This window comes from Bemisia tabaci, chromosome 7, assembly GCF_918797505.1.
Source record: "Bemisia tabaci chromosome 7, PGI_BMITA_v3".
Classification (NCBI taxonomy): Eukaryota; Metazoa; Arthropoda; class Insecta; order Hemiptera; family Aleyrodidae; genus Bemisia; species Bemisia tabaci.
In genome coordinates, this window is record NC_092799.1 from 13,623,688 (window position 1) to 13,651,633 (window position 27,946).

General features: G+C 38.1%; 1 protein-coding gene across 1 annotated transcript in view; it reads left to right on the plus strand.

Moving 5' to 3' along the window:
- The window catches only part of hyd (E3 ubiquitin-protein ligase hyd), a 36,869-nt gene that overhangs the window by 4,183 nt on the left and 4,740 nt on the right, over positions 1-27,946 (plus strand). The window contains 32 exon segments of the mRNA XM_019048872.2: positions 371-576; positions 1,164-1,369; positions 1,776-1,911; positions 2,650-2,782; positions 3,336-3,487; positions 4,335-4,682; positions 6,067-6,365; positions 7,318-7,438; positions 7,755-7,909; positions 8,892-9,171; positions 9,660-9,773; positions 10,368-10,487; positions 10,946-11,261; positions 11,561-11,856; positions 12,335-12,591; positions 13,189-13,427; positions 13,806-14,041; positions 14,913-15,237; positions 15,790-15,967; positions 16,401-16,545; positions 17,627-17,878; positions 18,417-18,886; positions 19,790-19,949; positions 20,745-20,837; positions 22,066-22,137; positions 22,499-22,638; positions 22,640-22,756; positions 23,472-23,838; positions 24,700-24,852; positions 25,175-26,479; positions 26,903-27,035; positions 27,739-27,945. Coding sequence (XP_018904417.1) covers positions 371-576; positions 1,164-1,369; positions 1,776-1,911; positions 2,650-2,782; positions 3,336-3,487; positions 4,335-4,682; positions 6,067-6,365; positions 7,318-7,438; positions 7,755-7,909; positions 8,892-9,171; positions 9,660-9,773; positions 10,368-10,487; positions 10,946-11,261; positions 11,561-11,856; positions 12,335-12,591; positions 13,189-13,427; positions 13,806-14,041; positions 14,913-15,237; positions 15,790-15,967; positions 16,401-16,545; positions 17,627-17,878; positions 18,417-18,886; positions 19,790-19,949; positions 20,745-20,837; positions 22,066-22,137; positions 22,499-22,638; positions 22,640-22,756; positions 23,472-23,838; positions 24,700-24,852; positions 25,175-26,479; positions 26,903-27,035; positions 27,739-27,945 — 7,731 coding nt within the window.

The following is a 27,946-nucleotide window of genomic DNA, read 5'->3' on the forward strand; positions in this document are numbered from 1 at the left end:
TCATTTACAATTAATTTTAATGATATGAAGAAATACCTGCCATCTCAAGGAGAACTGACAAAAATGAGAGATTAAAGTCTTCTTGTATCTCCTAGTCTTTCATGAGTTCAGGTTATTAAAAAAGAGAGAGAGTGAGTTGCAAAAAAAGGAACAGGTGTGAATGAAAAAGTTTGCTGTTAATTCCATGACTCAATTTTTTTTATCTTCTTACACCTAGGCAGATATGAAAAACCTTCTCTTCGAATCTGCATGACCTGAAGGCAAATGCAGTTTATTTTTCATATTTTATCAATTTCTTTCTTCTGAATAAAGCAATGATTTGTATTATAAATTTTACCTTAAATGACACTACGCTTGTATTTTGTGATAGAAGAGGAAGCTCAAGCAGTTCTCGCAGGCTCGGAAGCACAAGTGAACGGGATCGTGGAGATGGTGCAGATCGTTCAGATCGGGACAGAGATAGGGATCGAGACCATGTGCGAGAGCACTTTTCTCGGTGGCGCGGAAGTCAGTACTTCGGACCAAGACGGTGGTTAGAGACGGCTCTTCGAGACTCTAGCTGGGACAAAGACTCAGGTAATTCATCTGGAAAACAAAGGAAATTAAGTTTCAATGTTTCTCTTTTGATCAGCAATCATTGGATTCTGCAAAAAGCAGTTATATTCTTACTATCTACAGATTTGCATCAGCTTCATTGCAAGAAAAATTCTGTCATGACTAAACTCTGACAGGTTTTGTGGCGAGGACTGTAACAAGGTGCGTTAGAAGAAAGTGTCTGGGGATTTCTTAAGAACCAGTAACGTCTGAAGAAAAATTAATAAATAATTTACTTACTGTCTTGCATTAGGAAATTTTAGGTCTTTCATTGAGTCTTTACCGGAAAAATAGCGAAGTAATTCTATTGCTGGGACTCTGCTGGAAGTCATGGACTGTTCTTGGACCTACAGGAGAAAACATCATTGAAATTTACATTGATTTTCATTCAACAAAGAAAAATGCATTCCAGGGGAATTTTCCACCTTGCTTGATTCTCAAGTTTTCTTGACAAATTTACCGTATTATTTTTTGTTGGTAACCCTAGTTCAGGTTCTCCTGTAATTACTCTAGCAAACTAAGAGTATCATCCTTTGATAAGTACTTTATTTTTTCCTCTATTGTTTCAGAGAGTAAAAAGAAAGAGTTGGCACAGCAAAGTCCTCTATGGATGTCCGACGATGTCGAATTTTGGTCAGATTACAGGAACCCCTACAGTCCTGTCCCTAAATTTGTTGCCATTGCATCTCTCTATTCAGAGTTGATCGCTTTATCCTCCACTGGCCAGTTACATCAGTGGAAGTGGAATGAACCAGAGCCGTACAGAAATCCAGAAGTAAGTAATGCTACTTCCTTTTTAGTGTCTTAAAAATCTTCAGAGTTTAATTCATTCATGCATATCTAGTTTGACGTTCTACTTTTTAAAAAATTTTTAGTCTCTTGCATAAACTAGAGATTGTATTTACTTGCAATAACTCATTGCAATGTGAAAAAATTTGATGAATAAAATATGAGTCATATTCTGAGATCTCCTTCAAAAAAAAAAAATCTCAATGAAATTTCCAAGTCTGTAATTTCAAATTCTTATTTTTCATGACAGTGCAGCAATCAACAGGTAACCAGCAAAATGTTGGTCAGACCAATACAAATTTTTCAAGGAAACAAAAACTAAGTCTTGAATTTTCTATAATATCATCCAATTTCTTTCATTGTAATCTAAATTTTCCTTTTTCATTTTGCAGAATCAAACCTTTCATCCCAAAACTATTCCTCTGGGCCTAGCTAGTGAAAAAATTCTTCATTTATCTGCTTGCACCATCCGGTGTTCGGTTGCTGCTGAAAGTGGCAAAGTAGCAACATGGCTTGATGAGTTGTTAAGTAAGTGTTCAGTCCATTTACCAAAAGAAATTTGAAGATCTAGGCCTATACTGGCCCTTTTGAATTGATGGCGAGTCAACATTTAATGCAGGGGTGCTGAAAATGCCCGATTACGCGCCCGCCCGGGTGTGTGAACATTTGAAAAAGCCCTCACAAATGTGGCAGCAGCGAAAATGTTTAAGGGTCCCAAGTTAAAAATCAAAGGATAGAAGAGGGAGAAGGTCCTCTGATTTGAAATTAGAGGGAAATTATGTTGAAACTCGATAAGATTCTGCACCCCTGCATTCAATGTACGTAGGTTACGCCAAATATAAGTGAAGTAACGCCGCCATTTCAAAACTAATGATTCTAAATACATGATCGGGTCTCATTTTAGTCATCAGATTCTGAGCTATCAGTTGAGACCCTAATTATTTTAATTGCTCAAAATTTGACACAGTCATGTTAGTTTTAGTGAATAGGTAGTGAAATGTTGTTACCTACAAGTTTTGTGGAGCACGATATGTGGTCCCTAGAGCATTCCTACCAATCTAGATTGTGTACTGATGAAAACATAGGAAGAAGACAAGTAATCCTCTGTTCATTTTTTTTCGGACCAAATCTTAATATGTTGTCACATTTCAAAATCATATTGTGGAACATCAATAAAAATACTCGAAAAGTTTTCTCTTTGAGTCAGTTTTTCCGGAAATGGCATTTCTCATCCTATTTTGATTAATTCCTATGTGTCCTCCACAGGTCATGCTGCAACAAGCAAGCTAGAACATCCAGCACAAAGTTACACAGAATTCTCTGTTGATCCAATAGTGTCTCTTCACACCTGCTCTTTGTACACAGTAGCCCGTTTAGAATCCGGGGCTCTGTATTGGTGGTAAGTTTTCAGTTCTCCATTTTATTAATCTACCATTCACTCAGTCCTCCAAGCTTTCTTATTAGAGCTGTCAATGAAAATGAAGAAAAGTTACGGTCAGAAGTTATTGCTGGTTTTTTTTCTTTTTTTTTCTTTGTGTAAAAACTAGATCATAAAACTTGTGTCAGGCAAGCATTCACATTTGATCAACACGTCCAGTCAACTGATATAAATCTTATCTGAGCCTGATCTGCAGTGCGTGGCCGCACTGTTGAGATTGGTTGCCATGGTCATATTGACACCAGGCAGAAAAGAGGTTAATTGGTAGACAGCACACAATAATCAATTCTCAAAAACTGTCAACTCATCTGTGCCAAGCTCTGATCGACAAAAAACTTACCATGTGAAAAGATGATGAGTTACAGCCATCTATTCAGAAAATATAGATGAAACAGGAATGTTGGTACCGGCTCGCTTGGTTGTTACCATCCGGGAATAGCAAGCACAGCCCCTTTTGTCGTTTTAATTCGACAGGTTTATGTATTTCTAATCGATGGCTTTGCGCTTTTTTCAGGGGTGTCTATCCATTTGCTCAAAGGAAAAAGTTGTGGGAAAAATTCCGTGCCAAGTCTCACAAACAACGTCCATCATCATCAAATGGAGAACTTGTTGTTGGCAGTCAAGTCTGCATGAAGAACAGCCCCATGTATCAGGCAAAAGCAATTGGTAATTATCATCACTCTCTTCATTTATTTTAAGAAAAGAGAAAAGTCAGGGTGTCTACTGCATGAAAAAAGTATGGATACACCGGTAAAGCACAGATTTCAGAAGGTCGTCATGAAAGTACAGAAAAGGTACGGATTTTGTGCGAATAGATTGCGTGAATTCAAGATTTTCATAATGAGCTCTAAAAAAACTTCCTTAGGGTATGCAATTTCTTAACATATTCCATTTATCAAGTTTCCAGTTGGATTCCTCGTGTTTTTTCGGTTCATTCCCCTGTCATTCCATCATTCTACTCCACCATTCCGAAGTACATTGATTGATTATGAAAGATAATTGAGAAAACTATACATGCTAGTTGTTGAAAAAACTATCTATCAAGTGCCTGCAAAATAAAACACAATAATGAATTTTCTTCAGAAAATATACAAAAAACATTCTGTCCTTTGCTTTGTGAAAAATCTGTGTGAGGTTTAAGGAAAAAGCAAGGATTTTTGAGAATCCCCCCGACAAAAGGAATTTTTCAAAAAGAAAGGAAATAGCAACGTAAAGGTACTGAAAAAGCAAGGATTTTTAATAACTTGAGTAATAGTAGACACCCTGAAAATTAAAGAATTCAATAGGAACAACAATCGTTCAGTAAAAAGTCTCTATTGTGAGCAGAGTACAAAGTGTAGCAATTACATTATTTTTATAGAAGAAAATTATGGTTGATTCTGAGCACCCTCTCAATAGCTCCTCAAATACTCTTAGGTATTTTTCTACAATCATAAAAACTCAAGTGTTTTACACTGGTTTTGATGTTTCCCGAGTCTTTGATTTAATTCCTCAATGCGTATCTTAATTTCAGGTTTCTGCATTTCCAACGGTGTCCCGAAAGTCGGGCAGTTGTTGAACGCCGCATGGAATTTGAACGACGTGTGCCGTTTCCAAATTCTGTCGGTTCCTCAAACCTCATCGCCAACCACTTTGCCTTCATTCTCGACTTCCTTGGCGCAGAGCTCCATCCCATCCTCTCCGAGTTCTGGCAGTATGCCAGAAGCTGGTGCTAGCCGTCCGTCCTCGCTAACAGCTGCTAGCCTTGCGTCTAAATCATCACTGACACCGAGTCAGAAGGAGAACTCGGACCGACTAGATATGCCACCCCCTCCATCCCCAGCATCAAGCACCTGCAGTGATACCCCAAGCACATCGCACAGTAAGTGAATTTCTATTCTTACGTCGCGCAATGTAGACTGAATGAAACAAAGACTAACTTAGTTTAACTTGACTGTGGCCGAAATTGGAAAACACATCAATTTTAATTCTGATCGCGGCTCTAACTTGTCTTTGTCTCATTGGCTATATCCTTTTTTCAAGGGGACCTTCCTACGTTCTCATCAGTATTTTGGACAGTAGTGTTCTCTTATTAGTGAAATTCGAATTCTCCAAATTTTTGGAGAACATTATTGAAAACATGAAAAAAGAAAGGACCCCGCACACCTCTTATGGGAAGCTGCACCATGACCGATTGCTAATTGACTCATGTAATTCAATTCTCCTCAAGACGCTGATCAAAAGTTATAATTGCGCCAACTTTCTACTATGCACCGTTTTCACAAAAAATCAAAGAGAAGATACAACTATTCGGCGAATATGAATAAAAAAGAACAAAGCATTTGAGGACAGGCCCGATGTATATAAGGAAAAAACGTAGGGCGTGTCCGTCTTCTTATCTGTACCTGCCGACTCAGGGCTATCTCCCTCCGCACTCGCCCGGTAGACGTTCAGACTTTCCTGTTCTTATGCTCCTCAAGAATCTGATTTGGATGGTCGAGCAAAACGGCGTGTGGAATCCGAGATAAGACTGCCACTCGGTGCGGGAGTCCCATGATTTCCTTGTTGACACACAGCCGCTTGTCAATCAAGCACTGAAATGAGGAATCTTTCTGGCTTTTTACCACCAAATAATTGAATCTTCTCTTTGATTTTTTGCGATAACGGTGCATCGTAGAAAGTTGGTGCAATTATAACTTTTGATCAGCATCTTGAGGAGAATCGAATGACATAAGTCATAAGGCAATCGGTCATGGTGCAGCTTCCCATAAGAGGTGTGCGGGGTCCTTTCAGGAAGTTTTTAAAAAAAATCTTGATCGACTATTTTATGTGATTTAATTGCAATATGAGTCTTGTAAGGTCAAAAATGAAGATTTATGCATTTGTCTTTCACTCTCATTGTATGTATAAGGCGTCTTTGGAATCCATCCGTCAAATATTTCATAAAATCAACCGGAATGTATGTGTAAGTGAGCAATTTAAATGTTGTTGAAATTGTTGGTTTTCCTTAGTCCAAAATATAATTTTATGGTCAATGGGATCCATCTACATATTCCCTTTTTCAGTTGAAATTTAACTTGGTAATGGTGAGCCAAGTCCAAATTATTGAAAATTATTAATTATGTTGACTTCATACTGACCTTATGACTTATGACTTTTTTTTTTATTATTACAAATTTTGAGCAATGTGCTTTAACAATCAGTTGAGAATTGAGTAGGTTAACCTGCCTGTAAATTCATTCATGTCCTCAAATTTTTCGTTCCAGAACGCCCCAAACGTGTCGCTCCAAAAGACAACAATGAAGATTCAGAGAAGAAAGATGAAGAAGAATGGTCGTTGAATGACGTTATATTTATTGATGACATGAAAACACTCCCTATCGGAAGAGTCGTCAAGATTGATGGCATTTTCGCTGCTGTCAAACTCTCAAGCGCAACTTCAAATCCGAGTGCCCCTGCCAAAGATGCTGCTCCCAATAAAGAGCAGAAAGACCCAAATGCGTTCAATGATGAAACCATATCCATCCTTCAGGACTGCCGATTGCTGAGGAAAGATGAATTGCAGGTTTGTTTATGTTTGAATTTCCAACCTTGAATTATGGTCAGAGAATGGAAAAATCTGCAGGAAAATTTTTACAGTGTGCTTAGGAATCTGAAAACCAGGCAGAAGCTCTGATAACAATCCCCTGATCACGAAAATGAGAAACAAAATAACGCAAAATCGGCGATTTTCCGGATTTTATGCGTAATCCGCAAAATCATCAATATTTATCCATGAAAACTGTGAAACCCGTACATTTTCGTGAAATTTACGTATTTGTGCATGTAAGACGAAATTTGCCCCGCTTATTTTTCAAAAAAATAGTATAAAAGTATAATGTAGCAATATGGAATTACAGAGTTGTTTTGAGCATTGGTCATTATTGGCTACGGCCTCAGTGCCTCTGTAAAATAGGACTAGAGAGAGAAACACTGAGCCATGGCTCGTTACATCAAATTAAAAGCTTAATTTCAAGCTGTCAAATGCAAAAAGCGCTACAAAAATAATGTCGAAATCAGCAAAAATAACATGGAAATTGGTGAAAAATAACAGAGAAATTAGGAAGAAATAACAACAAAATTTTCCAATCTCTAATTATGGCGTAACCTGAAACTAAATATTGTCCAGTTATGGCAAAGCAAGACATTTTTCCTCAGAGGTCTTCGGTTAAAATTTCTCATGGAGAGCTGATAATTGTTGACTTTCTGCATTACCTTTTTGTGAACTTCTTGTTTACTCCTGTAAAGTGTCAAAAGTTGGTACCCAGAGCTGTTCTCAAGAATGAGTTCCCAACTTTCCCAAAGATATTTTCTCTGTACTGCTGATTCCATCTCTACACCACTAACTGCATATTTTGGCAGGAACCATACGTAGACCAACTGAAGTGATATAAATTTTGTGTTGCAACTTAGTTGAATTACACAGCTTTCTTACTCAAAGTCAAATTTCTAATAATTTGTTTTCAAATATTTTATAGGTTATCAAAAATAATATGACATCATCCAGAGCTGTGGATTGTTTCCAACGCACTCCAAGGCGAATCAGCATTCCAGATTCTGGAAACCAACAGCTTCTCACGGTGGCAGTAGACGGCCAAGGTATGTTTCTTTATCATGTTTCGCCAAATCCTCGACTCTAATTGTCTCACTCAAGCGAAATTATACTTCTCAACTGTCAGTATTTTATGTAACAATTCTTAGTGGAAATCTAGTTTTCGTGTGCTGTATTTAGCTGTACACAGAGTTATGCAGTCTTAAATGTGAAACTTGTCGCTTGGTGCGCTAAAATTGTCAAAGGTCAATCTTGGAAACCTAAATATGTTGAAAATTTTAATTAAAGTCACGCAATGCTGTTTAAATATTAAGTGATAATGGAAATTTTCAAGTTTAAAATGGATAAAATTTTGTGTTACAGGTGTACATGCCATCGTTAAAACTGGATCCAAGGTGAGCTACATGATCTACAATGTCACCAACGGAAAAATCGAGCAAGACAGCCCATTCCCTTCAGATACATCCTCCCTCTTGGGCCTGGATTCCAGTCAGATCTCTTTCTACACAACAGGAAGTGTAAGTTAAAATTTCACCCGTTTAAGACCATATCGACGGTGCAAGTCGGCAATCACATAACTCGTTTGCGGTGTCTGAAAATCTCCGCCTCTATGTTATTTTTTTAAAGGAGATCAAATTGACATCATTCCTTGAAGTTTTTGCAGAATTTTCTTCCCACAGAGAAGAAAAATCATGGCAGTTTTAAAGAATTGTCGTTGAGTGGTTTTCCGTTTAAAAAATAAGATACGACAGGAAGTCTGCGACGTTGCAAACCGAGTTATGTGATTGCCGACTTACACCGTCGATATCTGTAGCAGTGGCAGATGTTGATATAAGCCATTTTACAAATAAATTTTTATTTTTAATTTTCAAATTTTATAGAATGTTTTTGCGAAGTTTCCGACTTCTTGCACAATTTTTTAATGATATTTGAATGATAAACAAAGGTAGTTAAAGTTACACAGGATGTTAGAAAAGTCCCCCCGCTCCACTAACTTTTCATCTAATTGAGGTAGAGATTTGAAATTTGGGGAATGCTCCTCACTACGTGTGATACTTTTTATGAAAGAGCTCAAGAAGAAACTTTTTTGAGCAAACCCTACATCATTACCTAAAACTGTTCCAAAATGGTGGCTAGTGATAGTTCAAAATTGACATCTTAGTTTTTTGCTGATGAATCTGCCTGGAACCAGGCATCAGCGGCTATTTTGGAATGAAGAATAAGAATTTGATGTTAAATTTTCAAAAAAGCAAAGTTCATCAAAATGACAGCTTGAAAATGGCACTATGTCTATAATCTAAAAATAAAGGGGAGCTATGCTGAAGTAGGTGTATCTTTCAAACTTTAGGAAACTTTTGAACTAAGATTGGTAATTCTATTGTGGCAAAGCAAGAAGTTTCAAGATTCTCTTGTTTAAGCTCTCCTATCATTTTTCCGTCTTATTTTGTTGTATTTTCCGTCTCACGTTTCTCTTTACTTACATTCTATTCTTTCTTACAGAGTACTGATAGTGTGTTCATACTGCGAGATGGAAACTCAAACATATTACCGCTGGCAAAGGACTCATTAGACTCGATGAGAGATGCCCAGTGGCTTGACTTGCCAGCAATTAAATGTGTTGGTGCTGGCACCCATGCATTATCTAGTGTTCAGTCCTCGGACATGAAGAATCAAGCAGCTCTGATCATTCTTGCCATTGATACCACTGTCCTTATGTCTCACATACTGCGGTGTCAGATAGATAATGTCAAATCTGTGATTCAACAATTGGAAGTTGACAGTAAGTTTTCTGAAGATTATTTTATCCTTCTAGTCAGTTTAATTACATGCCCTTAATATGCTTATTTCCTATGCTGTTCGTCGCCACCAGTGATGTTGCAATTTTCTCAATTTCCTCTGAATACCATCCAATTTTTTAAGCTGACTTTCTCAGTTTTGCTTGGTAGTAAACATGTGAAGGCCACATTGGTTTTGTCCTAGTTGTTAGATGATTTTACCTAAAATTTTAACATGAGAAATGATGAACTTAGGCCGAATCTGAAAGATTGGAGATGTTCAGTGGCTCCTCGTGCTTCTATGAGTTGAGCCTTGACACTGCAATCGGTGATATAATTCGGGAAGCGTTAAATTTTTTTTTCTGATCTCAGCTTTTACCCTCAGTGGTTGCTGTTTTTAAAATCTTAAGTGAGTTTTTCTTTGCACTTGTCTGTAACTTATAACTTGGTGAAACTTGGGAAGTTTATTTTGGTACTGTCGTTTTTGTTGCAGAGAATGAAAATACTATCAAAACAATTCTGAATGAACGGTGTGATGGAAACCGAAATATAATTCATGCGTGTGTTTCAATGTGCATGCCCACATCTAATAAAGAAAACGAAACAGGTGAGTTACATACTTTCATTTTTCATCCCTACTCCTGAAGAATCCAGTTTCTCATTAATTCTATGTCTAGGAAAATTGAATTAATTTCATCCCCGAAAAAAGGCAGGGTTCACCTTTTGTCCTGTCGTGACACTTTTATTGTCAGTGATTTCAAGCAAGATGAGGCATGTCAGCAGAACGGCTGATGTTGATAGTTTGTTGGTCGTACTCCTCGTTTGACATCTCTGGCATTGAGCGGGACCTAGTGCTCGTCTTTATGAAGGAAGCACTGTCTGTTCCAGCGGGCTCTCTCTCTCTCTCTCTCGTTCATCTGACTTACCGGCACCTTTGAGTTTGGGATCCAGCTCAAGTGTGTCTGGAGAGTCACCTGTAAAGTAAAATATGATGTGCATAATATAAAGTCTCCACCGCACACATGGGTTTCCCTTCACTCTGACCACCTCCCAAAATCCTCTGCTCAACAGTCCTCAGGTTTACTGACTAATGGACCCCTAGATAAGTTACCTATTAAGCATTCTGATAGATGTAATACAATTTTTTACCTTCATTACCTCCTGCCTCACTCAGCTATAAGTGATCTCTTTCTCTTTTCAGCAGATAGCTCAACGCCTTCTAGCGGGCTCGAGTCAATAAATGTCATTACCAACGCTCTAGGCTCACGATCTGTCAGTCTCCGTGAAATGATGCGAAGAGCATCAGTCGCTGTGAGAATGGGTAAGTTAGTTTATCAACGTTTCTAAAAGTTGCCAGTTTGTTCGTATTTTTTCATTTTTTACAGGTTAATGAAATGTAAAACTTTAGTCATTCCTTGGAATGTACCAAATTAAAAACCCTTTCACTCTGAAAAAAATGTTTTCAGACCTAATGTATGCACACAAAGAGAAAAAGCTGCATATGCCAAGTTAGAAAATCCTAATTTATGTTCTAAGCCATGTTAATAAACCCTAAAGAAGTGCAATTATAGTAGCATCGAAATCAGTAAAAAACAGCATCAAAATTGTTCAACGTCCTGTGCTGGGATTTTTTGAGTACTGATTATGCAGCTGTTCAAATAATTTTCATGCTCTTCTTTTTTTTAATCATAAAATCTGCAATGAATTACGAAATATGTAAAATACCGGATATTTTTTTCTCTTCCAATCCTCATTCTTGCTCCCTTTTGTAAATTACAGATCGAGGTAGAAGTAGCGACAATGCCAGCTCTGGCGCCTCAGCGCTCCAATCAAATTTGGAAGACAACATCCCGTCACTCTGGCCAACCAACGAAATGGTGGATACCACAAGTGGGGACGAAGACAGTCTTCTTGGTGCTAACAAAACCTCATCGGGGACTCCACCATTCAATACTTCATCAACCCCCTCCAACAATGTCAACAATAACAATGTTGTAGACCCCGTGGAACGGCGAATAAATGCTCTGGCAATTTTGAAGCTGATCTGCGAATCTCATGTTCTCCAGCCGCACCTTGTGCAATTACTCTCAGCAAAGTAAGTTTCTTCATGAAACTATTAGTTGCAGTTTGCTTAGTTTATTTTAGATAGATTTTTTCAAGTACGTGTCTGTGCACCAGGTTCTCCTCTACCGAATCATTCTAGTTGGGCCATTCTTCCCCAAAGCAGATGAATGAATCCCACTTGGTTAATCAAGGGACATGGTGCCAGCTAAAGCTCAGTATTATTTGACATTATATTGATTATTATCATATTGATGTTCCCTAGAATGATAAACTTTCAAAAGTTCTAACTGAAACCTTCTAATAAAACAATTTCATTGTCGTATTTTCCAGAGACAGCCAAGGTCAGACTCCGTTCATGCTGGCTCTCTCCGTGCGTGCGTATCAAGCAGCGAAAACAATTTACAGCACGATAGACCGTATTGTCAACAAAATGCCGCCACCACCATTGGTCTTGTCTCAGCCTACAACTCCGTTCGCTCAGGAGCAGCCGCCCCTTGTCGATGATTTGACGCACTATTCATCCCTTGCATCTGGAAACAATACCACACCAACAAGTAACCCATCTGCTTCTCCTAATACCACTCAACACAAGTTAAAGTGTGTCTTGTCTGCTTGGTTCGCCAAAGGTAAATAGAGCTTTTGCTGATGTTGAGTTCGCTCTAGCGCTAACTCTCTGTAGAATCAAGTATTGATTATCCTTTGTGAAATTATTGCTGTTAATCTTTTTTCAAGTGGCAATATTGACAGAATGGAAGAGCAGATACTTGTATTTTTCTACAGACAAGTGAGCCTATTACTTACAAAAAAAGAAATAAATACAAACTTTGGCAATTGGCAAACAAAAACAGATTTAAAGGAAAATACCAGCAAAATACTTTGCAAAAGAACTAAGATATTAGTTATCCCTCTCACTAAGCGTTCAATATATTTTGATTTTGATATATTATGAGGGTTGATAGCAACTTAGAAAACCGGAAATATATGAACACCTCCTAACATCCCAAATTTTCCACCTATAGCTATGCTGGAACATGTGATGGAAACATATTCCTGTTTTATTTTCTGAAATGTCAGTCACTGATAATTGATTTTTCTTGTGAGCAGATGCTCAGCCAGTCGCAATGAACTACAAGAAGACCAGTTCCGGGTCTGGGGAAGAGGATACATCTGGATCAGCTCGTCAGCAGAGTTCGTCAGAACAATCGAAAGCTGGAGCGAATAATTTAAGCTCTGAGTCGTCTCAACTCATGGAGTCAATGATTTTTCCTCCTGGGTCGAATCTTGACTTGAACCCTCTTCACATTATCTGCTGCAATGACACATGCAGTTTCACGTGGACAGGAGATGTTCACATCAACCAGGTACTCATCTCTTTCTAAAAGCGTTACTCTTCCATGCTATTACGTATGCTGCCATCAAGAAGGATGGCCTTTGTTGAAGGTTACAACCATCTGTGTTGGAGAGGGAGGAAAAAAATCATCAAGGTTCTGTCTCCTAAACTTTTATCAAAGGGAATCTTTGCCAGCTAATGTTTTGGGTGGAAGGGGGTTTAGGAAATATTAGGGTTTATCTTAATTTATTCACTAATCCCCCCCTCCCTCATTAAACGCTTTTTATAAGTGCAAAGATCAATTTTTTAGTGATTTTCAAAAATTCCGTCTAAGATAGATCCTCTCTTTTTTCCAAGTTCTATGATAGCTGAGTTTATTTGTCACTAAATTGCTCTCCTTTTTTTTTCGCTTATGACATTCTCTCTCTTTACTGGGTGCGGATTTGTAAGAACTTGTATTACTTGTTTTGTATGGGCTACAAACCCAGTTGTTTCATAAACACATAAAGTTAGAATTTCAACTAATAGGTTTGACTGACATTGATTTGACACTTGCATTCTTAATTTTGGCCAGGGATTCCTTGTATCTTGTTTTGTTGAATTCTCATTTGGCTCTAATTTTTATCAGGATATTTTTGAGTGCCGTACGTGTGGATTGATCGGAACGTTATGCTGCTGCACAGAGTGTGCCCGAGTCTGCCACAGAGGTCATGACTGCAAGATAAAACGCACTGCGCCAACAGCCTACTGTGATTGTTGGGAAAAAGGAAAGTGCAAGGCCTTAGTTCAGGGCAACCAAAATCTTAGGTTCTCTCTCCTCTGCACTCTCAGTTCAGAAACGGACCTCGTTTTGAAGCCAAATAGTCGGTGAGTATTTGACCATGTTGTAATTTTTGCTTGGATTAAATCAATACTAAAGCCCGAAAAAGTACCCAAATTTACACATTGATGGATTATAGGAAGTGATGGACAGTTAGTCCCACCAACTGTACCCACTGTTCATCTGTACCCACCAACATGATGTAAGTGAACAAAACTAAAAACAGGCTTTAAAACAGGTACTTAGGAAATCTTTGAAACATATTCTTAACTACTTATTTCACTGGGATAGATATTTCAGCCATAAATATCTGGGAAAGTGCTTTATGCCTCTGAAATCCTTTATTTAGCAAAGTGAATTCTTTCAAATATGTGGTGTCGTCCTTGTGAAAGTTCTAATGTCTCAACTTTTTAATCATTTTCTAGTGGTGAGAATATCTTGCTATTCCTTGCTCAGACAGTAAGTCGTCAAACTGTAGAGCAAAGACAGTACCGCACTTCAAGGTCGCGCTCAACTTCTGCCACAGGATCAAGGAAAACGCCTGCAGCAGAGATGGACACAGATGTGCCAGAACACGACCTTGAACCACCTAGATTCAGCCGCAACGCACTTGCTCACTTGCTAAGTGACTGGCTTGCTGTCAAGAGCATGATTTTATCAGGTATGAATCCTTAACTTATGTCTCAAACGTGTTTTTGCTTTGACCTCTTAAGAGTAAATAATGACCTAATCAATTAATAGTTTTTTTTTTTATTTTACATCTTAAAGTAGGTTATAATGATTAGGCCATTCTGCAATGTGTGTTTAACATGTTCCATGTCATAGAAACGTTGAATTGATATTATTCTGCTATGGAACAAATCATTAAAGAGTTGAGTTCAAACAGCATTAGCCAAGTTTTTAAGTATGTCATGATATTACTAGACATCAGAAAATTTGCCGCAAAATTTTTAAAATGTGCCTAGGAATCTGAAAACCAGACAAGCACCGATTATAACCCCCTAATCACGAAAAGTCTGCAAAATCCGTACATTTTCGTGAAATTATGTATGTGTGCGTTTAAGACGAAATTTGCCGCGCTTTTTTTCAAAATAAGAAATTACGGAGTTGCTTCTGAGCATTGGTCGTCATTGGCTACTAGCTATCAATGTTCGCCAAAGGTATTAAAATACTTATGAATGAAATGGCGGCAACCGGGGCATAAACATAACCTCAAATAATTTTAACATGTGATCATGTGAAAGCTTTATTTTGAGCTGTCAAACGCCATAAGTGCTACAAAAATAACAGCAAAATCAGCAAAAATAACAGCGAAATTCAGGAAAAATAACAGCAAAATTCAGGAAAAATAACTGCGAAATTGAGGAAAATAGAAGCAAAATTTTCCAATGTCTAGGTATAACAGTGACCTTAAACTAACTACGATTTGCGTCGGCCCGCTAAAAGTTGTTATATCAAAGTTAAACTGTCAATAGAAGAAATTTTGTCCTACGGTGAGTTTCATGAGCATTGGTTTTTCTGTTTTGTTCTAGGTATTAAAGACGATGACTCTAACTCTCAGAAAAATAGCTCTAATGGAACATCAGGAAGTGCCAACGTTTATTCTGACCATATGTATCTCAACAGTCAAAACGGCACTGCACTTTTGGACAAGTTTACGCACTGTCTTCTGGTGAAATGTTCAGCGGATATGTTAGATGTCCTTCTTGCGACGTTGATCAGAGAGTTGCAAAACACATCTGTGCCTGGCCGTCAGAAAGAAGCCACCCTTGTCGCTCGTCGCTTTGTGAGATCTGTAGCCAGAATATTCGTCGTGTTCAGCGTTGAAATGGCCCCTGCCTCTGATAAAAGAAGGGGGTAAGTTGATTGCTGTTGATATGTTTTCAGTTCACGCCTGTTTTCAAAAATCTGCAGGAGTCCAAGTCTCAGTTTGCAGCATTGTAGACCTCCTGTTATACTTAATTTTTTACATTGAAAAATACTGAATATCGTTTTTTGAAAACCCCTGTCATTTCTCTTCTCCATGAAAAAACTATTATTTGAAAATTTTGAACCATGATGTTGGTTTAGTCTTCTTTTAAACAATAAAATAGGAGCTGAGATTATAGAACATTGCAACTGAGTTACTTACTTTTGCGTTTCCACCGTCAATATGTGGTTATTTTAAAGGACTCCTCTGACATTCTGTCTAAAATCCAAAATCTCTTAGAATAAGCAGCTATTTTAGTGTGGATATTAATTTGTACATGATAGATATTCAAAAACTTCAGAATTTCACAGATTTTCCTTTATTTTTTCTATACCCGTTACTTACCTTGTGTTAACGCGTTCACCTAAATATTGACTAATAAATATTAATTACAGTAAGTATCGTCTAAAACTGTATTTAATTTTGATTATTTTTTTCAGAATCAATAACATGTCTGCACCCCTAGTGAAGTGTAAACGCGTTTTCCAATCCTTGGTGAGGCTCTCAGTTGAAGAGTTGGCGGAAACAGCCGACAGTTTAATAGCGCCTGTCAGACTTGGTGTGGCGAGACCAACAGCTCCTTTCTCGCTTTCAAGCTCAGCGATCGAGGTTATCAATGTAAGTTTAATTCATTTTCTACACTACATTCTACTTTTCGAAACCTTGAAAAGCTGCTGTAACTCTCTCAAACGAAGATTTCAGTGAATCCAATCCCTCTTTGAGTTTTTTCTCGTGAAACTTTTTAAAGAAGTTAAAGAGCGATCACCTACCCAGAATAGATGTTCTTACAGGCGAAGAAGAAGCCCTCAACTGAAAATCATATTCCACGAAGAAGTACCAATTTTTCATCAATTCACAAATCATATTGAACTCTTCTAAACTTTCAATGATATTTTTCATGTGCAGAGATACCTTCATTGAACTGACTCAGTGATTTCATAATTAATATGTCCTTAGTGTTTCACGCCTCTTTTAAAGGAGGCCTATTAGGATAAGTTTATTCTTTAAAAATCTTGAATATTTAAAATATTGTTTGATTTATTCTTTTCAGAGCTCTGAAGAACTTTTCTCTGTCGAACCATTGGCGCCTAATTCAGGCAGTTCTCTAAGACATTCCTCCGATATAAGTAGCTCAGTGGGTCTTTCATCCTCCGCTCATGTCAGAAGTCAAGTCGAATTTGAAGATTTTGAAGATTGTAAGTATCGTGAAATTGCCTGTTTTCTAGTTTGACTAGGGGGCTGCGCCCCCTGGCCGCTCCGCGGTCCAACCCCCCAGAGGCGCTTCGCGCCTCTAATAAGCTGATATCGTGAGATCGTTAAAAGATCATTAAGAGTTAGGGAAAACCCGGTTAGGAGACGGCGGGAAGCATGTGAGCATGCGCGGCGGGAGGGGAGCGGGGAGTGGAGGAGAAACCGGTTTGTGACATGATTAGCGTTACACCCTCAGCGTGACACCCTCAGCATGACACGGCACCCTCATGATTTTATACTATAGAGTAAGATTCTGTTCATTTGTCCAGTCTGCGCATTTCTCTAGATTTTGGCCTGAGTATGTATTGATTTCGACCATTGATATCATTTGCCAACATTTTTAAACAAACTGTAAGAAAATGCAAGGAATATATACATCATGTAAAGTTAACATTTGAACGGCCATTAGACGAGGTACGAATTTAAGCACTCTGTTTCATGTTTTTGAACTAGAATTTCATGTAGAACATGATTCTCTCATCGAAAATTACTGAAATTAAACTTTTAATTAAGATATTAATGCTTTCATCGTACATCGGTTACGGGAAATTTGAATTGCTTGGTCACAAGAAACCAATACTCTACGTGAGTCAAATCGCACCTTACAAGGGTTTCGGCAGGCTTTTCAATTGAGCATTGTTCCTTTCCCACGCTTTATTGTTCAAAGTGTAAACAATTTACTATAGCTGAGCCAAAGCATCATGATTGAGGCTACTATATTTTTGTATCGCAAAGACTGCCTCGGTAACATTTAGTGTGCGATTTTACTCAAGCTGACCCTTGAGTTTTCACGAGCGGGAGGTTTGAATTCACGCGTCAAGAAACATGGAATATCTTGGTAAGGAGTTAGTCTCAGTAATTTTCGCTCCTTGTATCGTGTTCTACGTGAAATTTTGGTTGAGAGGCATGTATCAGAGTGCTTAATTTTGTGCCTTGTCTAGTGGTCCATTTTCATTTGATTGTGTGTATCAAAATTCAGTGATAGTATACAATTTTTAAAATAATATTCTCATGATTTTCTTTCAGCATTGGCAGCACTGGCCAATGAAAATGAAGGGAGCGACACTGAAGAAGGAGCAGTGGAGCGAGGTGCCGCTAGCGGTAATGGTAACGGTGAACCAGCCTCGTCTGTTAACAACGAAGTTGGTGGTGGCAATGATGTTGAATCCGACACTGAAGATTTGATGGTAGAATCTGAGTCAGATTCTGACCAAAGCAACCAAGATGGAAGCGCTCAGAGAAGCGTGCAGACTGGAGCAACAGCTGGCTCAGATGCAGGTAACGATTTTGAATTGATACCTAAATTTATACCTCAATAATTTCAAATATGCTTTTTCATGTCTATTCACAAACTTAATGACGTCAGGCATACTAGAGTCCTTCCCAAATAAGTTTACGCACTATTAGAGTGGGGTGGAAGATCAGTTGTCTTCAGTTCAGCATCGAGAGTAAATACAAGAATCAAGATGGTGGATTGTCTGCCGCACTCTAAAAGTGTGTAAACTTATTTAGTGTGGACAATCAAGTGCCATTAAAGTCTACAACAGATTAAAAAATTTTACTATTTTTTTTTCTTACCTATACCTTTGAAAAAGTGGGTTTACAATGTCAAACTTAGGTCTTTCCAAATTTTTAAAGTAAGTGCTGAGAAATTAATGAGAATTTCTAATAGAATTGAACTCATTTTTGGAGCCCATATATGTAACATTGAAGTAGTTTGTTAACAGACAATCAATAAGAACCAAGAGTTTATTTAATCAAGGAGGTGAGCGTATTTCTGTCTCTTTCATTAATTATGTATCTCGAAAATTTTCAGAGGATGACTCTGGTGAATCAACTCAACAAGAAGATGAAGAAAGTGAAACAGGAGAAACCGATGACATGGATAATGATGAGTTGGTACTTCCTGACGAGCAGTTAGAAAGAAGGAGCACCAGCAACGGAACTGGACAGCGTTCCAACTTGGCTCCGCAGTCAATGCAGTGGGCAATCAGAACGCGAGACTCAGTGTCGCGTTCTGCCGGTTTCCGGGTGAGCTCTGGACAGTCCGTCGTTTTGATCGATCCAACGACCCTGAGGAGAGCCAACACGGCAACGTCAGCCGTCACAACATCCACTCACGAACCGATCACCATGGCAACCACAGCCAGCTGTCTTGCGAGGGCGTTTGGTATTGTCGTACGGCAGATCACAGATCTCCTTGTCCTCATCCATGATTATTCCACTTTGGCCCCATCCTTGCCAGTCTTGCTGGAAACAAACATGCAAGATCTGTGCCACCTGCAAGTAAGTGTACATCCTTAACTTAGAATATATTATCTTAGATTTTATTCTCCGAACAGAAAGTTGGGAGTTAAATATTTCGAAATACAGTGTCCTTGAAGACCACGAGATGATAAGAATTTATTTAGCAGGAAATACCAGGGAAGTTTGACTCTTCTTAGTAAAGAAGTCAGAAAACTGTAAGTTTTGGCTCAGACAGCTTCAATCCTGAATTTTATCCTTTTTTCTCTCTCGTAGAATTATCTAAGTCTAAATTTACTGAGAAAACTTAGTGGTTTATTCATAGTCCATGCCCCCAAGAGCGTGAGTTGAAGAATAGAGTTAATGACCGGCTTAACTATTTTTCAAGTGTTGAAAGTAGTTTTAGGGGATTAATTCAAACAACCCTGGTTTGTTAGAGCCAGTCAACCCTCAAACAATAGATGGAGTCGCTCATTCGCTTAATTCAGCCCCTAAACCATCAGTTTTCATTTTATAGATCGCGAAATGTAAAATATCCAGTGTACACCAGCAATTATATTTTGAACAGCGTTTTTCAAGATATAGATTTTGTTTGACGTTTATCGAGAAACAAATTGAATTCATTTATTTTTTAGACTGATCTACATCAGAATCAATTTTTCACACAATTCTTCAAAATCTATCAAATACAAATGAATTTGACCAAAACTCCAAACTTTGAAATTGATGCCAGTATTGATGTCCTCAATGGTTTCCATTTGAGTCTCGACGGTTGAAGAAAAAGATACCTACAAAAATTGTTTTTATCGGTTTTATGAAGCATTAATTTGTCTTTAAAATAGCTTTATTTATTATTTACTTTCTATCAGGAACCCTCCATCCCTTGTCATAAGTGATTAAGATGCGTTGTTCAATTATTAAGCGTGTCAATATGAAATTTTTCAGAGCTACCTTGAAGGGCCGTTCAAGCCAACCTGGGATTGGATGTTGGCCGTTATGGATTCGACAGAAGCCCAACTGAGATTCGGAGCCTCATTGACTCACTCATCTGAGCCAAGTCATCCGGCCCATCCTCTCCATTCCAGTTCTATCAGTGCTCCATCAGGTGTGTGCATCATTTAAATCTTCTATCCCATTTGATTGTCAATTATTCCAGGAATTTCCAAAAGGTGGAAGAACGAATCGTCGCCTTCCGGCCAAAGTATCAAAAGCGCCAATTGTGTGCCAATCTCCAATCGGCTGTTATGAACTCAATCAAGACTCAAAATTTACATGTTCAAAGTCACTGTTAGTATCTGATATGGATAAAATTTGAAGAATAGAGTCAAATTAAGTGTCCATTTTGGTGCTTGTGACAAACTGTTTTTTATTTCTGTAGCAAATTCGTATAAAACTTTAGACGATAGATGTTTTTAGAAGAGTTCATAATTACAACTTTTGACAGCTGAATTGTTAGTTTTAAACCAGAAAAGTCCCAAATCCCCGAAAGTCAATCTATATTACAATTTGTCATTATTAACGCTTGTGATGCTTTGGCTGGACAGTGACGAAATATAGGCCAATAAGAAACAGAAATTACATCTCAGTATTGTCAATGGAAATTTCCATCGTCCCTATAATTTAGGATGGGTTTCATATTTCTGCTCTCAGTTAAAAAAGTCTCAAGACTTCCGAGTACTCGGGGAGCAGCACGCAATTTTCATTACCTAGAAATATCTCTCCTTCATGATCTGAACCTCCCCCTTTTTTTTCAAGATTTTGTGGGAAAGAGTCACGGTTCATTTTTTTCTTGGTTGCCCTCTCTCTTGCATATTAAATCGATTCCAAATTGATGAGGTCTAATGATCTTGAAAAGCTCTATTGTCGAAGTAATATGACCAATTTTTAATTCTGTGATCAGGCTTAGCGGTGCGCTCCAATCCAAATTCGCTGCTTTCACTATCAGCAATAAACAACAACACAGCCACATTTACCACTAATGCACATCAATCAGGTAATGACCTAATTTTGCAATCCGCTGTTGATAAAACAGCTCCTTTAGAACAGACTTTTGCCTGTTTAGCAGTTCTCTGTCCTTACTGAGAAGTTCATTTCATTACCTTCTTTGGTCCTGTTGATTGGTCTGCCAATGAATGCCTTTACTCCTATTTAAATTTACAAGCTGAATGTAAAGCTAGGTTCATTTTCGAGAAGAATGTTTCATATGAGACTCCACATTCTTAGGCTAAAAGCCTCAAGGCATACCAGTAAGACTAAATGTAATGGAAAACAGAGAAAAAAAGTTTTGCCCTTTTATGAGGTGCAAGAAAAGTTTATGGAGTACCAAAAAAGTTTTTCAGAGTTCCTGATACTGTAGAACTTAATTTTGGAAGTTAATAGCCAGGGTGTCTACAAGTCCGGAATTTCCGGAAAGTCCGTAAATAGTACTGATATTTTAAGTACGGTCCGGAAGTACTGAAGAAGAGTGGAAATTCCGTAAGAAAGTCCGGAATTTTTTTCATTTTTGTGTCATTTTTGTTGCAATTTGAGCGAGAAGTTCAAATTTTTGAAATTTCTCGAATTTCGTCATTGGAGGTACTGAAAAGTACTGAATTTTTCTGTTGAGGAGGTACTGAATTTACTGGGAATATGCTGAAAAAGTACTGTAAAAGTATTGATTTTCGGCCTGGCTGTTTTAGTAGACACCCTGATAGCCTAAAATTGTACAAATTTTAACGAACTTTAACTATAACTAATATAAATTGAGTTTTGTCTATTCCATGGAGTGGTTGCTTTAAAGCAGTGTGAGCATTGTACTGCAAGGTTATTTCATCTATGCTTGTATTCACATTTTTCAAGACTTGATGAACAAAAAATTAAGGATTAAGCTAAAAAGTTGTTGAGAAACAAGCAAGCAGTCCAGATCGGATTTAGCAAATTTTCGCTCTTCTCACAAAAAAAAAAAAAAAAAAAAAACAAAAAATATCACTAACAAATCTCCTCATTAATACTCAGCCAAGAAGTATCGAGAAAAACATTGTCAAGGAAGCACACATCCTGCATTAGTAAGAAAGTAGAAGTGTGTGATATAAAGGTTTTGACTTTTATCTCCTTCATCCAAAAAATTGACCTAAGATTCTCTCTTTCCAAATTATATTTGTACTCAACTCAATCCTCCATAGTGTAGACTTGGCTCAGACCATGCTTTATTCTGAGTAGAATAACCCTATTAATTTAACTAGGCATTTTTTCTGTCCTGTCAGGCTCCTCCAACACTCATCGCTCCTCAAGTAGCAACAACGCCACCAATTCAGGTAATCACCGTTTTCTGCCTCCCGCTTGCACACTCCGCGAGGCCTTGAGTTACCTCATCCCATAATATTTAATGTGATGAGACTATAGTCTGGAAACATATCATTTTTGGCACATAATTGTCCAAATTGAAAATTTTATTTGTATTGTGTAGAACACAAGTATTCATATCATTCATTTACATCAACAAATGGTGGCCGTAAAATGTGTCATAAAGACGTTTTGAGGTTTGTCATTTTGGAACCAGTCAATTGCCTTAACTTTCTGAATAATTCAAGGGATATAGTAACGATAGTATTTCAATTTCAATATATTTGTATTTCTTTGAAGGTATCTCACTGAAAAATTCTTTTATCACTTTAGGTGTGGAACAAAATCCTGCTAGGCGGGAATTCCTCTCCTACTGTCTGTCGTTAATGAGATCACACAATGCTGAGCATGCTGACTCACTCCCAGTCCTAGATGTATCTGCGCTGAAACATGTTGCGTATGTCTTGGATGCTCTTGATCTACTACATTCGTGCTATGTCAGGCTATTATCACAACAAAATGGACAGCCTTCTAACAAGCATACCTCTGAACACGGAAGATCCAGTTGCTGGGGAAGCTTGGAATGAGCAGGTAAAGCCATCTGCCTAGGATTGTGCAAAAGTTAGAAAAGTTCTCAAAGTTAAGAAGTTTTATAAAGTCCCTGAGAGTCAAGGAATATTGTTTGTTTTACATGATTGTATGAAACTATAAATGTAAAAACCAATGATGTCCCCACCAAAGAAAATCTATCTCTTTACAAGTAGGACTGACTGCTGTATTATCCTAAAGATCCGCGTTTTTGCTCAAGTCAAATTCTCATGAATTCTGAAGCCTTAATATATTCGAAACTGAAGTTAGCTCCGATATATCTTAAGTTGGAATGAGACAGTGGATACAGGATTATTTTGCAACTATTTAAATGTAAAATTTCGTGAAAATTCCACAAAATTTATTTATAAGTTCAAAACAGCATTTCTAAGGAAAGAAAAAGCTAATTAAAATCAGACCAATCAAATTGATGTAGTAAGGCGATGCCTGAATATGAGTTCAACCAATCAGCAAGCCCCTTTTCCCTCTTTTAGGTATATCAGCATCCACCAAAAATTCCGTTTTAAATGAATCCCATTTTCCCCATTTTCAAAACGGAGGGCTCTTATTCATCTAGGAATTGGAAAAAATCCGAAAAAATTCTCAGGAGCTTAGTTCACTCTGTATTTTCAAAAAATGAACTTGAAAAATATTGGTGCCACCAACCCAGTATGTCTATAAAAATTTTTACATTTTTAACTCTGCTTGTCTTTCCCAGGATGAGAACGAGAACGAAGAAAACGATGATGATTTGAGCCATTCGGTGATGAATATGGACACGGATTCAACTCTAGATGAACAAGAGGCTGCTTTAGGAGCCACGGTGAATCTGATAACAGCACCAACAGTATCTTCAACGCCGGCGCAATCGTCCTCCCTCTCGTCAAGTGGCAGAGGCAGGAAACATGTATTCTTCCAAAGATCTGATTCCACTCTCTGTCTTGGTTGCCCGCCTCCAGACCCATTCGACACGCCCATGGCCGAGGCACTTCCGTTGGCAGACCAGCCTCATTTATTGCAGCCCAATGCAAGGAAACAAGATCTGTTCGGCACACCTAAACAAGCTGTCACTGTGCCTGTTACAGGTAATTTTGTCAACATTTAAAAGAAAAACGCCTGTAAAATCCTTTTTTTTTCTTATTTCTGACGATTTTTTGCATCGTTTTAAAAAAATAATCTGATAAAGTAAATATTCATTCTTCCGCTACTTATGAGGTAGAGAGTCTCAACTGTTGACATTGCCATTTATGTCCAAGTTAGTACTAATTTATCAGACTGAGCGTCGTATGGGTAATACTGTCTTAATGTGTTTGAGCTCAATGCTCATTAAGTACTCATTTTGTCATCAGCTCCAGGTGTCTCTCTTATTTGTAGCATTGAGGTATGAAATAATCCCTCTTCATTTCCCATCTATTAACAAAGTAACTGCACAATTTGTATTACTTTGTAAGAATGATTCAAATATCCTGTTTTTTTTTTTGTTTTTTTTTTTATTTTTATTTTCTAAAAATGCCAGGATTTGTATCAATCACATCTTGTCCTTAATATTCAATTTTAGCAATAGTTAAACGAGGGAATAAACAAGCCTGCAATGCAATCGCCGATGAGATGTATGATAGGACTGTCTTCTTGACAACTTTTAAAGAAATTGAAACACCATCAACTTTTTCTGTACACAGAATGATTTTTTTTTTTTTTAATTACCTTCAATCTTAAATACAAATATTCTCTAAGGAGATCAAAGCATCGTCTGCCCTATCTAGGCTAGCCTCAGCATACAACTGAGAAAACATAATTAAAAACCTTAAGAAAATGTTATGATCTGTGTCGCTTTATGAAAGTCAGTTTATGACCTCAGGGAGAAAATTCCCTCTCCATTTTTCTTTATTTTACTCCTCTTGCTGAACATTAAATTATACTTATGTTGTTGTGTTCTTTACTCCTAGGTGATGGCCCTCCTGGTTTAGCAAATCCACTAGAAGTACTCCCAACAAGGCTAGGTTTGTCGAGCAGGAAACGCCTGGGCAGCTGCTATGCATCTGAAAGTTCTAACACAGAAACCGTTTCTAAGACTGAAAATGAAATTAGTGATGATAAAGGTATAATCAAGTTTTTCACCGTTTGTACCTTTTTCCCCCTTAGTTCGTCTCAATGCAGGATTTTTAGTGGATGAAGTTTTCTTTTTTACTTAACCTTGATTTACTAAAGAGAGATACTCCGTGTATAGTTCTTTTGTATATAAATGACGCTAAAATAGAAATGCAGAAGCTCTCCTCTTTTTAAAAACAGGTTGCATACTTACGAATTTGTAATCTGAACTTCTCTTACAACTTTTCTTTCTGAGATCTTACTACATATCTGTCATTTTGGAAAATTAAAGTGACTATCTTTCATTCTTTCTACTTTTTTTCTATTTTTCAGGTATGATGGCAGAGGATAGCCCGCATGATCTCTCAGTAAACAAATCAAGCATGGAGAAACCTGCTACTGCTGATGCTTCCACAGCAACGCCAGATAATGATCCTAACAAATCGGTGCCAATGGACGTAGATCCGAGCATAGTGCGAGCCCCCATCATCGTCGCCGCACCTAGCACAAGTAGCCAATCGGAATCTTTTCCATCTTCAGGAGTCCTCAAGAGTGTCATCGTTCGTGCAGGGCCTGCGCAAGAAAACTTTGCCAATGCCTTCAATGAGACAGCCTCTCCCTCTGTTTCATTCTCCGAACCTGCAGCCTCAGCTAGTGATGCCTCTAAAGAAGGAAACGCCAAATATATGAACAGTAAATCATCAATACCCATCAAACCCAACACTTTCGTCGGTCAATCGATTTCCCACGATCTTCTGCTTGGACGTTGGAGACTCTCGCTTGATTTGTTTGGGCGTGTGTTCATGGAGGATGTTGGATTGGAGCCTGGATCAGTGGTTTCTGAACTCGGCGGTTTTCCAGTGAAGGAAGCCAAATTTCGTCGGGAAATGGAGAAGCTGCGGAACATCCAAAACAGAGACTTCACACTGAAAAAGATGGAACGCGACCGAGTCCAGCTGATTCAGACAACTTTCAAAGAGCTGAACGCTTTGTATCATTCAAGACGCTCAGCAGGCTCTGCCCCGCCATTGGCTGTCAATCGAGTCAAAGTGACTTTCAAAGATGAGCCCGGTGAAGGCTCCGGTGTGGCGAGAAGCTTCTACACTGCTATTGCTGAAGCTCTCTTAGCAAATGAAAAATTCCCAACCATTGAAACAACACCATCTGGTTCTCAGTCTGCCGATTACTCTGTACTGCATAGGATAAAATCTCGAGATAGAGAGCACAGGAGACTGTCCACCAATCAGAGATCTGGAGGCACCAGTTGGTCTCGATGTAGAGAATCAAGGAGAACTTTGTCTTTTGATGCTCAACCATTCACACCTAGTAGTAGTAGTAGTAATGGTAGTAATAGCAACAATGCCAATGCAGATGCATCTGCAAATGGGGTGCCACCGCCAGCATCGCCAAATCATTCTTTGAGCGATCAACAGCAGCAGTACGGAGATAGACTGTATCAGAAAGTCCACGCATTGAGACCATCGTTAGCTGGTAGAATCACAGGAATGCTCTTAGAACTGTCTCCCGCACAAGTATTAACAATGCTATCTTCTGATGATGAATTGAGACAGAGAGTTGATGATGCGATGGACATTTTACTGCATCATGGTGACGAGCTGTCTTCAGATTCCATTTTAGGTATGTTTTTTCAATTCATAGCTGTTTGTTATACCTCGTATTAATCTGCTTCTTCTCACAAATCTGGTCATATTGGAATTGGTCATATTCCCCCTCCCCTCCCCCAACTCAACCTGATCTTAATGGAGCAAAAATTGATTACCGTTTCCCATAAGCAATTAATGCAAGATCGCTATCTTGAATTTAAAGTTACAGCAAATTACTCTGACCTAAGCTTCACTGAAAGCATTTCTTTAATGTGCTAAAACAGACAAAGCCTGAAGTCATATTGTGCGACACGATGTAAGAAAGGAAATGAGTTTTTTATAAGTGGACTGAACGTTTCAAGTTCAGAAAATTTTTCTTTTCATTGTACCAATATTGACTAAAGCATGACATTTTGATCAAATACTTATTCGTGAACTCTTGTAAATTTTCTTTCAGAATTAGAGACTACCGATGATGCCGGTGAGGATAATGCACCCTTATTCTATTGTCCTGGCAAAACAGGGTTCTATTCGCCTAGACAAGGCAAAGCAACATTTGAACGTCTTAGTGCTTTCCGCAACACGGGCAGGTAAATATCAAATTTTCTCATGTATTCAAATTTCAGAGCTCAAGTGATACCATGGTACTTCTTCATGATAGTAGTATTTGCTGTAAGTGTCATAGGCTCACTAGTCAGTATGACCTGAGAAATGAGTAATCCTCCCAAACTTTTTTTGACATCCTGATTGAGGGTGTTGAAAGTGCTTGAGGCCGCAAGCTCTGGCTTTTATTTGATGTGAGCTGATAGAAAAGTTATTCAACTTAAATGGTTTTTTCCCCCATTTGTTTTAATTTGTAAAGCAAGAAATGAGAGAAAATAGGAATGCATGCTGGTTTTGAAATGGTATTAGCTTAATGCCAACTTGTAGCACTTTTGTAGAAGAAAGAAATTTTGAAGCTAAGATTACTTCTGACTTTTGCTCTAAGAAACTCTTTGCTCCTTTGATTAATCTCGATTGTGCATTGGCTAATTTCTTAAAAATCATCGATCTTAAAATCAGCTCCTCAAACTGGACGTAATGCCTGAACTTACCCCAACAAAAACACTTTAAGATGACCGTGTTGAATAGAGTGACTCTCAATAGGTCTAAGAGAAGTCTTGCAGTGTTAAAGTACGTAATTCTTTTTCAGAAGCCAGTTCTTTACTGTGACGTGGCGAATTTCATCTATTCAGATTTTGGTTTTTCTTACTTTACCATCTTCTAATTTACGTCTTTGTTTTTATGTTACAGATTATTGGGTCTGTGTCTACTTCAAAATGAACTGTGTCCAATGTTCTTGAATCGGCACGTAATCAAGTGCATCCTTGGTCGACCCGTCAGATTCCACGACTTAGCATTTTTCGATCCTATCATGTATGAAGGTTTGCGACAACTAGTAGTAGATGCTGAATCGAAGGATGCTAACTGTCTTTTCTCTGCATTAGAACTTAATTTCAGG